The sequence below is a fragment of the Pituophis catenifer genome, unplaced genomic scaffold (genome assembly GCF_029215685.1).
Source record: "Pituophis catenifer annectens isolate HBS135680 unplaced genomic scaffold, rPitCat1.0.hap2 SCAF_18, whole genome shotgun sequence".
Lineage (NCBI taxonomy): Eukaryota > Metazoa > Chordata > Lepidosauria > Squamata > Colubridae > Pituophis > Pituophis catenifer.
In genome coordinates, this window is record NW_027256898.1 from 1,324,953 (window position 1) to 1,338,880 (window position 13,928).

Below are 13,928 nucleotides of genomic sequence, written 5' to 3' on the forward strand. Positions count from 1 at the left end.
TTGTGTAATCACAAGTTGGCTCTCCTAGGTTCTACAGGCTGACATGTGTCCTCCCGCTTTGCAAATACAGGCGGACCTCAACGCTCGGCCCAACATTTACGTTGCTAAGTGAGAAATTTGTTAAGTGAGTTTTGCCCCGTGTTACGTACCACCGTTGTTAAGCGAAACACGGCGGTTGTGAAGTTAGTCACACGCTGGCTCAGAGAACCTGGCTTCCCCATGGATTTTGCTCGCTGGAAGGTCAAAAACGGGGATCGCGTGGCTGCGACCGTCGTAAATACGAATCGGTTGAATTTTGATCACCTTTCCATGGTTTTAAGGGTGAAAAACGGCCCTAAGTCAACCTTTTTTTTTCAGGGCCGTTGTTAACTTCGAAGGGTCACTAAACGAAGTCAAATGAGCACAAAAACGGTTGTTAAGTGAACCATCGGCTTTCTGAGAAGGTCGCAAAAGGGAGAATCCCATGACGTTGAGACACATCAACCGTCGTTAAGTGGGAACCAGTGGTCGGAAACTTTGAAATTTATGTTCCTAAGCGCGACGTTCGCTAAGTGAGTTTTGCCCCATTTTGCGACCTTCCTTGGCGCCATCGGTAAGTGAATCGCGGCAGTTGTTAAAAGTTAGCAACGCGGTTGTTAAGTGAATCAGGCTTCCCCGTTGATTTTGCTTGTCAGAAGGTCACAAAAGGGGGGGGACACGAGACCCCAGGACACTGCGACCGTCATAAGTATGAATCAGTTGCTAAGCGTGGGATGCTGCAATGGTCATAACTGTGAAAAACACCCCTAAGTCATTTTTTTCAGTGCCGTTATAACTTTGAACGGTCACTAATTGAACTGTCGTTAAGGCGAGGACTGCCTGCATTGTAATGTTATTTGTGGATTACAGTATAAGCAATAAAGCAATAAATGAGCAATAAAGCTTTGACATTGGTTCAATAGGATAATGCAAGCCACATTTGGTGCCACAAAACTACAATTCCCGGGATGCAATGCTCGTCACGTGTCGACGAGGCTCCTCCTCCCGCCGGCCAAACGCTGCGCCTGCGCAGAAACGGCTGGCCGACTCCGTTGCTTCCGTCGCAGGAAACTACGCATGCGCGCGACGAAGCGGAAAAGCGAGCCAGGCGGACCACCGCCTCGACTCTTGCGCCTGCGCACGGGAAGATGAAGCTCTTGGAGAAATTGCCGGAGGCTGAGACGGCGAAGGTGAGGACGGAAAGGGACTTTATTACGGTCGGATGGCCTATCGGGGTTTCCGCATCAGCGGAGCATTCATTTTCCCTCAGTCCGGGCATCGAATGCTCGACGCTAGCTGCCCATGCGCAGAATGGTTCGCGCGCATCTGAACGTGTGCATGAGTGTGCGCATGCGTGCGTGTTGGCTTTTTTTTTTTTTTTTTTTTTTTTTTTTGCACATGCGTAGTAGGGGGTTTAAAAAAAAATTCCTGTAGCATCCTTGCTGTATTGGAATAACAAAATAACAGAGTTGGAGGGGATCTTGGTTCTTGGAGGTCATTTAGTCCAACCCCCTATTTCTTGCATTTGCATCTCTTTTTTTCCCCTTTTGGAGAGATGATGATGATGATGATTAATAATAATATCATGGTATTTGTGATGCATTTTTAATGTTTATTATTATTATTATTATTATTATTATTATTATTATTATTATTATTATTATTATTATTATTAAATATGAAACAGTCAACTGAACATTCAAAAATGCATCACAAATACCACTGACATTATTATTATTAGTTAATCTTTAGTGAGATTCACAGCCTTTGAGGCTGGTTAATAGCTCAGCATTATTATTATTATTATTATTAATAATAATAATAATAATAATAATAATAATAATAATAATAATAAAAAATTAGTAAGTAAGTAAGTATTGGCTCAGGGGTGGCTGACCTCATCGATTTAAAAGTTACCCAACACTGAACGAAAAAATAAATTTGTCTATTTATTCCTTAATACAAATGATGATCCTGGAATTATTATGAACTGAAAGAAAGAAAGACTTTCGACTCATGCCTTGCAGGTAGTCCTCGACGTACGACCGCAGTGGAGCCCAACATTTCTGTTGCTAAGCGAAACATTTAAGTGAATTTCCCCCCCTCCCCATTTTATCGCCTTTCTTGCCACCTTTGTTCAGCGAATCACTGGGGCCGTTAAACGAGTAACCTGGTTGTTAAGTGAATCAGGCTTCCCCGTTGACTCGGCTTGTCTGAAGGTCGCAAAAGGAGAGCATGTTACACACACACATATCCCTGGGGGTCACGGCAACCGTCATAAATACAAGTCAATTGCCAAGCGTCCGAATTTTGGGTCATAAGTATCAAAAATTGTCCCTTTTTTTCCCCAGTGCCGTTGTAACTCCAAACGGTCACTAAACGAGCAGTTGTAAGTCAAGGACTACCTGTACCGAGTCGTGGCCCTTAGGAAACTCATCTCTTTGTTTATGCTTCATTTCTTGCAGTTCTTTCACAAAGTCATCGACGGGCTGTGCGGCCACGTTTCCCCCCGGTATCGTGACTACGACGCCGTTTGGAATTTAACAGAATGGATGGAGGCGCTCGAACAAACGGCCTCGTATTTCAGGGAAACGGTTGGAAAAGATCTTTCGGAGGAAGAGGTAGAAACACCCGGGGATTTTTTTAAAAAAAAAAAAGAGAGAGAGGGACTCGATTCGGCTGGTTGACTCGAAATTTATTTCATAGAAAAGAAAATCATTATAAGATCATTATAAAGCAAAGCTTGGTTTATGGAGGAGAACTTGGTTGATTTACGCGTAAATCTAAGATTAGATTAGATTAGATTAGATTAGATTAGATTAGATTAGATTAGATTAGATTAGATTAGATTAACAGAGTTGGAAGGGACCTTGTAGGTCATCTAGTCCACCCAAGAAGGAGACCCTATATCATTTTTGACAGATGGCAGTCCAGCCTCTTCTTAAAAGCCTCCAATGATGAAGCTCCCACAACCTCTGAACGCAACTTCTGTTCCACGGGTTGATGGTTCTCACTGTCAGAAAATTCCTCCTTATTTCCAGGTTGAATCTCTCCTTGGTCAGTTTCCATCCATTATTCCTTGTCTGGCCTTCTTTGGTGCTTTGGAGAATAGCTTGACCCCCCTCCTTTTTTCTGTGGCAGCCCTTCAAATACTGGAAGATAAATTCACTTAAAAATCAATTCACTTAATAACTGCGACATTGTTTTTACCGCTAATTCTTTCTTTTCTTTGTAGGCTGTTCGGCCGTTGGCGGAGTTAAATCCCGACACTCAAAGAGCAGCGCTGACTTGCTTGAAAGCTAGAAAACCTGATATCAGGCAAGCCCTGGTTGGGAAAACAAATGCTATTTGTTCTTCCCAGCTCCTGAATTTTGATTGGCAGCTCAAGGTGAGAGGCCAATCTGCTTATTCTTGTCTGCATAATATTTCTAGGAATCCCCAAATCTGAGCACCTCAATTGAGGGAGATCAATTGAGGACTGACAGGTTAAAAGCTCCTGCGTTTACCATTTTTAAACTCAAAAAAAAAAAAAAAAAAGGAAAAAAGAGGAGCTGTTAAATATGTACATAGATAGATAGATAGATAGATAGATAGATAGATAGATAGATAGATGGATGATAGGTGGGTGGGTGGGAGGGTGGATGGATGAGAGAGAAGGATGGATGGGATAGGTAGGTAGGTAGATGGATGATAGGTGATCAATAGATGATAGGTGGGTGGGAGATGAAAGAGAAGAGAGATGGATGGATGGATGGGATAGATAGATAGATAGATAGATAGATAGATAGATAGATAGATAGATAGATAGACAGACAGACAGACAGACAGACAGACAGACAGGCAGGCAGACAGGCAGACAGGCAGACAGGCAGATATATAAATACAGTAGATGATTGATAGAGAGACAGACAGACAGAAAGACAGACAGATAGATACCGTGTTTCCCCGAAAATAAGACCCTGTCTTATATTTTTTTAAACCCTGAAATAAATGCTTGGCCTTATTGCCATGCACTCAAAAACCCGATTAGGCTTATTATCAGGGGATGTCTTATTTTGGGGGAAACAAGGTAGGTAGGTAGATAGGTAGGTGGGTGGGTGGGTGGGTGGGTGGGTAGGTAGGTAGGTAGGTAGGTAGGTAGGTAGGTAGGTAGATAGATAGATAGATAGATAGATAGATAGATAGATAGATAGATAGATAGATAGATAGATATAGAGAGACAGAGACATATATAGAGCTAGAGCTAGAGATGATGGATGGATGGATGGATGGATGAATGGATGGATGGATAGAGATAGAAAGATGGATGAATGGGGGGAGATAGATAGATAGATAGATAGATAGATAGATAGATAGATGATGGATAGATGGATAGATGGATAGATGGATAGTTTGTACGAACTTTGTGTGGATAGATAGATAGATAGATAGATAGATAGATATAGAGTTATAGGCTGAATGCAAACTAGATTTCCCATTTACATGTACTGGGAGTTCCTTTCAGCTCTCACGTTATGACCTTAAAAAGACTGCTAATTATTATTTTTCTCATCTCTTCTGATTAAAAAAAAAAAAAAACCCCAAGTCTTAATTGTGTCGTTTTTCCTTCCCTACGCAGCTCGCCCTTTCTAGTGACAAATTGTCCATGCTCCAGATGCCGCTTTTAAACCTTGATCTGGATTTGTCTAAAGATGGGGACCTCAAATTTATCTCCGTGGAAATGAATAAAGAAGAATTACAGGCTCTGATAAACGCATTGGAAGCGGCGAACAAGGTGGGTCTTTTTGCTTTTAACTCGCTTAACAAATGTTTCACTTAGCAACCTACATTTCAGGATCAATTGTGGTCGTACGTTGAGGACACTGGGAAACGCCAGGGGATGCTGAGCATTTATTTCACCCCAAACTGAGTGATAATTCTATTTTTTAATTGAAGTTATTTTTCTGCTCCCATTTTTACACTTAACGTTATATTTGGGGGATGTTCAGGAAATCATTTTGTTTCATAAAGCCAACGAAAGCTGAAATCTTTTTCTTAGGGAAGAAAATTGGAAGCCAGTCCATAAATGTTGGAAACTGTTGGGATTTTTCACACGAATTGAACGCTCAAATCATCCCGGCCAAAAGTATCTCAAAAAGTTCAATCATGGCAACTGGATTTACAAATTATTTTGTAAATTTATTTATTTATTTATTTATTACGTTTTCGGGCAAAATGAAAATAACAAAACGTCTCAGTTTTAATAAACTTAATTTACTGAACTTAATAACGGTCCCGTTGCCATCATTTAACCTTTTTAGATAGGTTGGGAATTCCGTGGTTGGGATTTATTGATTGAGAAGATATGCGGGCAATCACGTCCACACAATAAAGTTTAAAATATGAATAATATGTTTGAATAAGTTGTTGTGATTTAATGGTTTCTCTTCTTTTTCCCTTCTTTGAAGGTAGTTTTGCAGCTGAAATGATTCCCGATTCAGAGCCGCCCAGCGCTGAGAAAGAGGATATTTATTCTAAAATGCAAACGGATATTATTTTTCCAGAGATGGAAAGTTTCCTGAGATGGAAAAGAAGATGAGGAATTTTAATTGCAAGCTTAGCAAGACTTTGCATTAGACCTTTAAATCAATTAAGTACATTTAGGCTACAGTATGTCTGAAAAATTTTGAAGAAATGAAGCGGCTGAAAATTCATATTATGTTAACAAACATTGCGTCAAATTGTTTAGGGCAAAAGAAAAGAAATTTCTTTTTTTTCTCAATTCGCTTTGGATTTGTTCAAACAATTACATATTTTGACTACCGTGGGATGGTCAGACTGGAAAGCAAAATACGTTGTTTCCAACTTGCCTAAGAACAATATTTTCTAGGACAAAAACAGCTCTGCGCACAAATACAAAGGAACGCGTCTATTGAATGAAGTACATCCAGTTTGAAAGTGACGTTAGGAACAACTCGAGCGGATTTATGGTGTCGGAGTAATACTTGTACGTGGGAGAAATCAATAAATGTTTTTGTAACTGGGTTTTTGTAACCTAAGCTATGAAGCAGGTTGAAAATTGAATACAACGTTGAATCTTACAGGTTTAGGACAACTCGCCGTGGCGGGAAAGTTACACTACTGTCGAAGAAATGGTGGAATAGAATCATAAAAGGAAGGGTGCCAAAGGAGGGGCAGAATGAAATAAAATTAAAAATTATTTTTTAAAAAATTATTTTAAATAATTACATTGAATTGTTGAATTGTCCTGCAGCGAGAAAGAATAAGAATAAGAATAAGAATAGAATAGAATAGAATAGAATAGAATAGAATAGAATAGAATAGAATAGAATAGAATAGAATAGAATAGAAAATATGGAATGGAATGGAATGGAATGGAATGGAATGGAATAGAATAGAATAGAATAGAATAGAATAGAATAGAATAGAATAGAATAGAATAGAATAGAATAGAATAGAATAGAATAGAAAATATGGAATGGAATGGAATGGAATAGAATAGAATAGAATAGAATAGAATAGAATAGAATAGAATAGAATAGAAAATATGGAATGGAATGGAATGGAAGAATAGAATAGAATAGAATAGAATAGAATAGAATAGAATAGAATAGAATAGAATAGAATAGAATAGAATAGTAGAATAGAACAGAACACAATAGGATATGATAGGATATAGAATATAGAATAATAAAACACAGAATGGAGAAGTCAGATTGATTTTTTAAGAGCTGCGTTTGGATGGGGAAGACCCCAGTTTGGGGTTCATTGACCAGGATCTAACCAGTTTATCCTAAGGGGTCCACGAGTCTGGGCCACCGGATTCCCCCGGGAAAGAAGATCAAAATGCGACATCCTTCTCTCGGTTTTGTTTTGGCTTCACAAGCGTCGGATAAAATCGGCGATATCGTGCAACATCCTGTTGGTCGGCAGAGGGGATCGGATCCAAAGCATATAGAGCAAGACCATCCCATGCAGGCCCTTCTCTATGTGGCTCCAGGTTACCGGCACACGATTGTCCGTCAGTCGCTTCATGTACAACAACCCGTCATCGCGAAGGACATCATACTCGCAGGTCAGCAAGAAGGTCTGAGGGAGCTTGGAGATCACCGCGTCCTCGGCGAGCAACGGCGAACAGGTTTCGGTGAGCAGATCTTTCATTTCTTCGTGCAACCGAGGGTTAAAATGAGACGAGGATGGCTCTGGTGGCGTGTAGCCTCTGGCTTTGAACCGTTCCGGGATGTTGTCAGCGCTCAACCACTTCTGGTACTTCAGACGGGTGGCTTCAGGAACGTGACTGTTTTTCAGAATACTGTCCACAAGAGAAGTGGGCTTGTTAAAGTAATAGCAGCCCAAGAAGGCAACTAGCTTACGCCACAAGAAGGGACTTTTGCGGTTCTGCTGATAGGATGGCAAGGAGAAATCCAGGCCTTGAAGAACGGGGTAGATCAACACTTGGGCGTGAACCTTGGGAAGGTCACTCCGGTCCACCAGTAACTGGCAGATATGTGCGGTCAATGTACCCCCGAAGCTGTCTCCAGCAATGATAATACGGGAGCTGTCCACCCCGTAATCTTCTGCGTGTTTCATAAGGAAGATGGTCGCCTTCAGACAGTCATCGTACTGAGCTGGATAAGGGTTCTCCGGCCCAAGTCTATACCTGAAAGGAGAAAACGACTGATTATGGATTCCTGATCCAATTGGGTACAATGACGAGCTCAGTCTTTCCCTCGTTTTGTAATGTGGTGGTGATAGTTTTTTTTTAATTATCAATCAATGAGAATAGAGTTGGAAGAGAATCTTGGAATCTTCTAGTCCAGCCTCCTTTTCAAGCAGACCATTTCAATCAATCAATGAGAATAGAGATGGAAGGGACCTTAGAGGTCTTCTAGTCCCATCCCCTGCCTTAGGCCATTTCAGACAAATGGCTGCCCAGTCTTTTTTTTTTTTTTTTAAATCTCTGGTAATGGAGCACCCACAACTGCTGAAGGGAAGCTGTTCCGTTGGTTCTCACTGTTAGGAAGTTTCTCCTTACTTCTATTAATATTATATATACCCTGTTTCTCCAAAAATAAGACCCAACCAGAAAATAAGCCCTTGCATGGTTTTTCAGGATGCTCGTAATATAAGCCCTACCCCCCAAAATAAACTCCACTTAAGATTGTCAGCCATATTTCCCCAAAAATAAGACCCAACCAGAAAATAAGCCCTAGCGTGGTTTTTCAGGATGCTCGTAATATAAACCCTACCCCCAAAATAAGCTCCACTTAAGATCATCAACCAGATAGGCGCATTTAGTACCGTATTTCCCCTAAAATAAGACCTAACTGGAAAATAAGCCCTAATGTGTCTTATGGAGTAAAAATTAATATAAGACCCGGTCCTATTTTCAGATAAACTCTGGTGAGGCCAACTTGCTGCGGGACAATTCAACCACTGAATGATTTCAAATAATTTTTTAAAACATATTTTTAACTTTTTTGTCATTCGCGTTTCATTTGGTCCCTCCTTTGGCAGCCTTCCTTTCTTTTAACAATTTCTATTTCATCGTTTCGTTGATATTAGTGTCACTCTTGGCCCGCGGCGAGTTATCTGCACCGCGAATTGGCCACGGCGACTTGTCCAAGACCTACTGCAGATTAATGAGACAATGGAGGTAATACTCACCCAACTATGAACACAGTCGAATTCCCCTCTTTGGCAATGTACTGCAGGAATCTTTCGTAGAGACCTGAAATGAGTATTGATGAGTTATACAATGGATGAGGATTCATTTCTGGAAACCCCTTTCCCTGCTTGGGGGAAGGAAGATTTGCTGAAGACCAGCTGTTGTACTAAGGACAGCTGCTGTCCACTAATCACTTTCCTATTTGCCAGGCCTCTTACTAAAGTCTGTCCTATTTGCGTTTGGAATCGTTTTTTTTGTTTTTTTTTAAATAGGTTTGTTATTTTATACATCTCATTGAGTGGATGGTGTGATACCTGGGTATCATACATTTCAATACAAATGAACATAGCATTATTATTCCTGATAATACATTCCATTTTCACCTTTTTAACGCAAAGCTTTTACTATCGTCCTTCAGTTCTAAACTTTCTCCTACTTCTTCCATACATTGTAATATCTATTTTTACTATTATTCCCCTCTTATTTCTATCTCTATTTAAACCCTCTTTTTTTTTCCCCCATGTCACTCTAATCCAGGTAGGGTTTCCTGCCTGGGCAGGAGGTTGGACTAGAAGACCTCCAAGGTCCCTTCCAACTCTGTTATTCAATTCAATTCCTATTCTATTCTATTCTATTCTATTCTATTCTATTCTATTCTATTCTATTCTATTCTATTCTATTCTATTATTTCTATTCTGTTCTATTCTAATATTCAAAGACATGATATTTCCTTCTTTCATTATTCAATATCTCAAGTGTACACTTCTGGTACCAGTCACAATCATTCCAACATTTAATATACATCTATTCCTATTCCTATTCTTTCCAGTCCTTGTATTTCTAGTATGGATACACATGTTTTCATTAAAATATATATATTTTCATTATCTAATCACGGAGTGTTTAATTTTAGTTTCCATCGTTAATCACAAGTTTATATCTATTCAATAGTACCCCCACATAACTTCTAGTTATCTAATTTACAAAGTAATTTTCTAACTTACATAACACTAATGTTGATATACAGTATTAAAGTAATTTTTACCTCTTTAACCCCTTAGCCATCATGTCTTGCCTGTTTCCGAATTTGTAATCTCATTATTATTATTATTTAAACTTGCTTCCCACGTCCCTATTTGCCAGGCCTCTTGCTGAAGTCTGTCCTATTTCCTTTCGGAATCAGAAGATCCCAGCCATGTCGACAACGCTGTGGCAATATTGAAAATTGCTAAAACTTTGGGTGCGGCTGGCATAAACACAGATATGGCTTGATTATAGTGTGCAAAGCAAATGACTGATAGAATCTGTGCCTAATGTCCATGGTTAATAAGAGAAATTAATATTCCCTGTTTATCTCTATTTAAATATCCACCTTCTCTTGCTTCACCATGCCTTGCACATAACTAATTGGCCTATAATAATAATAATAATAATAATAATAATAATAATAATAATAATAATAATAATAATAATTTTATTTCTATACCGCCCTTTTCCCGAAGGACTCAGGGCGGTGTAACTCTGACAGCAACATTATAGGTCCCTCTTCAATATCTTCATGGATGACTTGGAATAGAAGGGGAACTCAACAAATTTGCAGATGACACTAAACTGGCAGGAATAACCGACACCCCTCAAAAACAGTAACGCTGAGAGGGATCTTGGAGTCCGAGTGGACGATCCCTTAAACCTGAGCCAGCCAAAAAAGCTAATCCGATCCTTGGTTGTAGAAACAGAGGCATGGAATCAAAATCACGTGAAGTATTAGCACCGCTTTATAAATCCTTAGTAAGGCCACATCTGGAATATTCTGCATCCAGTTTTGGTTCCCACATTACACACACACAAAAAAAGGCGTTGGGACTTTGGAAAAAGTACAGAGAAGAGCAGCTGGGATGATTAAAGTCCTGGAGGATAAAACATATTTATTTATTTATTGTTTCGATTTATATGCCGCCCTTCTCCGGAGACTCAGGGCGGCTTACAATGCGTTAAGCAATAGCCTTCATACTTTTGTATATACCTGCTTAGTAGGGCTTTTAACCCCCCCCCAAAGCAGTGTTCTTTTTTATACAAAGCTTATTGCCCCCACCATCCGGGTCCTCGTTTTACCTACCTCGGAAGGATGGAAGGCTGAGTCAACCTTGAGCCTGGTGAGATTTGAACTCACAGTAATTGCCGGCAGCTAAGTGCTACTTAACAGCACTTTAGTCCGCTGCACCACCAAGGCTCTAACGTATGAAGAACGGTTGCAGGAATTAGGTATCAATTTCAATACCTATAGAACAGTTTAAAGCCAATGGGACAGTTTAAAATCGTATTTTATTCCGAATTCATTTTAAATTGCATTTTATCCAATTCGATTTTAAATTGCTTTTCTCACATTTTAGTAATAATTTGTTTCTGGAACTCTGCACTTTGATATGGCCCAAGGGCTAATCAATAAATAAAGATACTAGATACTTAAAAGAAGGATTAGTGGGGGCATGAGAGCAATCTTCCAGTATTTGAGGTGTTGTGGATTAATTAGACCAACACAACTTTTCTAGGTTAGTCAGAGACAGTATATTGCGCAATAGGTTCAGAGCCATTTTTACATGAAGCTGTGAACAAAGACAGAACCTAGTTACAATGGTTTTATACCCTTCTAAGACAAAGGATTCTGCTAACACAGCAGTTTATGTGATCATATACATTTGTTATATTTAATTGACATTTCCTAATTACTAAGTTTCATATTATTCTTGCCAAACAGTCATAATTCTTCTTGTAAATCACTGAAGCATAGATTCATGGCTGGCCTTGGATTAATAAGTAACTTTCTGTTTCATATGGATGTCTGCATCCTTGACAGATAGGCCCCTCACTGATATATGTTGCCAAGAATGGAATTTAACTGACAGTGTAATCTCTGAACTAGCACATTTCTTTCTTTATAACAATGTGAATAAAGAGGGCCCTTCAGTGATCATCCAGCTGGACCCGCATTACCTACATTAGAGGGGCTTCAACTTATTTTCCAAAACACCAGAAGGCAGGACAAGAAATAATGGATGGAAACTAACCAAGGAGAGCAGCAACCTGGAATTAAGGAGAAACTTCCTGACAGTGAGAACAATTAACCGGTGGAACCACTCGCCACCAGAAATTGTGGGTGCTCCATCGCTGGAGGTTTTTAAGAAGAGACTGGACCAGCCGCCTATCCAAAATGGTCTGCTTGACCAGGGGGTTGGATTAGAAGACCTCTAAGGCCCCTTGCAGCTCTCTTCTGATTGATTGAGAGCTGTGTGTGTGCGAGAAAGAGAGAGATTTTGAATGAAGTGGAATCGTAGGCGACCTTCTGAACATCTACAAGTGTTTTAGTAGCCAACCATCCGGAACTGATTTGCCATTAACTGGGATGCTTTTCAGCGTTCCAGTTTATCTCCCTGAGATTCCCCAACTATCTTGGTTTAGCAATCCAAGGTTGGCTTGGAATTACACCTTACCGATGCTTCCCGCAATGCCAGCTCCACCATGGCAAAAAAGCACAGCTTTTCCTTTGGCCTTTGGCCCCGTTTTGGGTGAGTAGATCCTCACTGGCACCCCATCAAAATTCTGATCCCGAATGGTCAGGGATGGATCCTTAAACAAGCTGATTGTATTCGTCCACAGCCGTATGATTTCAGGCAAACTGGACAAGCCCAGCGCCTCTACAACAATTCCCTATTGGCCAAACGACAGGAGAGAAGAAGTTAATTTGGGGAGACGCTCACAACTTCTGAAAGCGAGCTATTAGTAAGAACTGTGTTGCTAATTTTCCAGTATTTGAAGGGGGTGGAAGAAGAGGGTAATCAGCTTATTCTCCAAAGCACCTGAGGGCAGGACAAGAAGCAATGGGTGGAAACTCATCAAGGAGAGAAGCAACCTGGAATTGAGAGATTTCTTAACAGTGAGGACAATTAACCCGTGGAACAACTTGCCACCAGAAATTGTGGGTGCTTCATCACTGGAGGTTTTGAAGAAGGGACTGGACAATCACTTGTCTGAAATGGTCTAGGGTCCCCTGCTTGATCAGGGGGTTGGACGAGAAGACCTCCAAGGTCCCTCCCGACTCTATTCTGATTGATTGAAATGTCGTCCAGCCAGAGGGCATTTTTAGTTTTTAGTTTTTAAATGGTTATTAATTGTTTAGTTTTAATTTGTTAATGGGTTTTAATTCGCACTGTTTTAATTCGGGCCAAAGTATATAATTCTTTTAATTAATTTTAAATTTTGTATTGTTATGTATTTTAGTTTTGGCTGTGCACCGCCCTGAGTCCACTAGGAGAAGGGCGGTATATAAATTGAATAAATAAATAAATAAATAACTTCAACCTTAACTTAAATTTTACTTTCATTTAACTTTTCCTTAGACATAGTGAGGCATGATTCTCCCAAGTTCAGATTAATTAAAAAAAAAAAAAAGATTTTCATTGCATTTCCCACCCACCCCACCCCCTCTTCTATTTAGATTTTACTACCTGGTGTAACTCAAACCACATTCTCAGACTGAATGAGTCCCAACTGTTCCAAAGGGACGTGCCCACTTACAGACACAGCTGTGAGAGGAAGGAGAAGAAAATGAAAGGAATCCCTCTTAATTCCCAACCCCTTTCAAAACTGGACAGGGAGGTGACCCAGTCAGTTTCACAGCTTTTCTTGTTCAAGAAAGCGAAGAAAGGCTTTTGACGGCGGCGTGGATGGATTCGGGGCCAGTTCGAATCTTGTAAGGAAATAACAAAACGATTATTTCCCCCCCACCCCTCGAAGTTCCTGAGAAAAGGAATAAAAGAAAACTTACGAACAGGATGCCCGAAAGGATCCACACTTGACACATGCGAAGCTTCAAGGCTTGATCGATCCCAGGAGGAAACACCGTTTGGGTATTTTGGATGACGACCGAGACCAGGACGATGGCTGGGTAGATGGCGGTTCCGACAAGAAGGCAAGCCAGGCGCTTCCAGAAGGAAGTCATTGCGCCTTGTTCTGGAATAGAAGGATGCTGCTTGTCCTCTTGTCCGTAGAGACTGCGAAGAGCCCAGTAGCAACTTGTCCGTAGAGACTGTGAAGAGTCCAGTAGCTATAGGTATTTCCATATATAGCCAATCGATCCATTTGTGGAAATATAGATGGGTTGGTATTAATAAAGAGAAGGCTGCCTTCTCCTCTCCACCCACTATGGAGACACCTACAAGAAGGACCAGGCAGAGAAGAAGATCTG

General features: G+C 40.3%; 2 protein-coding genes across 2 annotated transcripts; one reads left to right on the forward strand and one right to left on the reverse strand.

Annotated features, from left to right (window-relative positions):
• The first annotated feature begins 1,109 nt into the window (after positions 1–1,109).
• On the forward strand, positions 1,110–6,283 carry COMMD8 (COMM domain containing 8). Its single transcript, XM_070956138.1, has 5 exons — positions 1,110–1,208; positions 2,484–2,639; positions 3,254–3,406; positions 4,637–4,792; positions 5,466–6,283. Exons 1-5 carry the CDS (start codon positions 1,167–1,169, stop codon positions 5,484–5,486), a joined length of 528 nt encoding a protein of 175 aa, XP_070812239.1. The 5' UTR covers positions 1,110–1,166; the 3' UTR covers positions 5,487–6,283.
• A 614-nt stretch (positions 6,284–6,897) lies between these two features.
• LOC139326139 (arylacetamide deacetylase-like 4) lies at positions 6,898–13,682 on the reverse strand. The gene is made up of 4 exons (XM_070956272.1): positions 13,509–13,682; positions 12,175–12,391; positions 8,686–8,749; positions 6,898–7,678 (listed from the first exon to the last, which is right to left on the reverse strand). The coding sequence occupies exons 1-4, from the start codon at positions 13,680–13,682 to the stop codon at positions 6,898–6,900; spliced, it is 1,236 nt and encodes a 411-aa protein (XP_070812373.1).
• Between the last annotated feature and the right edge of the window lie 246 nt (positions 13,683–13,928).

What these genes read in the sequence shown, in the direction of transcription:
- LOC139326139 (XM_070956272.1), bottom strand. Translation starts at nt 13,682, where the DNA reads ATGACTTCCTTCTGGAAGCGCCTGGCTTGCCTTCTTGTCGGAACCGCC. An exon ending in TGGCATTGCGGGAAGCATCG is followed by an intron (nt 8,750 to 12,174) that starts GTAAGGTGTAAT and finishes TACTCATTTCAG; the next exon opens with GTCTCTACGAAAGATTCCTG. An exon ending in TCGACTGTGTTCATAGTTGG is followed by an intron (nt 7,679 to 8,685) that starts GTGAGTATTACC and finishes TTCTCCTTTCAG; the next exon opens with GTATAGACTTGGGCCGGAGA.
- COMMD8 (XM_070956138.1), top strand. Translation starts at nt 1,167, where the DNA reads ATGAAGCTCTTGGAGAAATTGCCGGAGGCTGAGACGGCGAAG. An exon ending in CGGAGGCTGAGACGGCGAAG is followed by an intron (nt 1,209 to 2,483) that starts GTGAGGACGGAA and finishes CATTTCTTGCAG; the next exon opens with TTCTTTCACAAAGTCATCGA. An exon ending in CATTGGAAGCGGCGAACAAG is followed by an intron (nt 4,793 to 5,465) that starts GTGGGTCTTTTT and finishes CCTTCTTTGAAG; the next exon opens with GTAGTTTTGCAGCTGAAATG.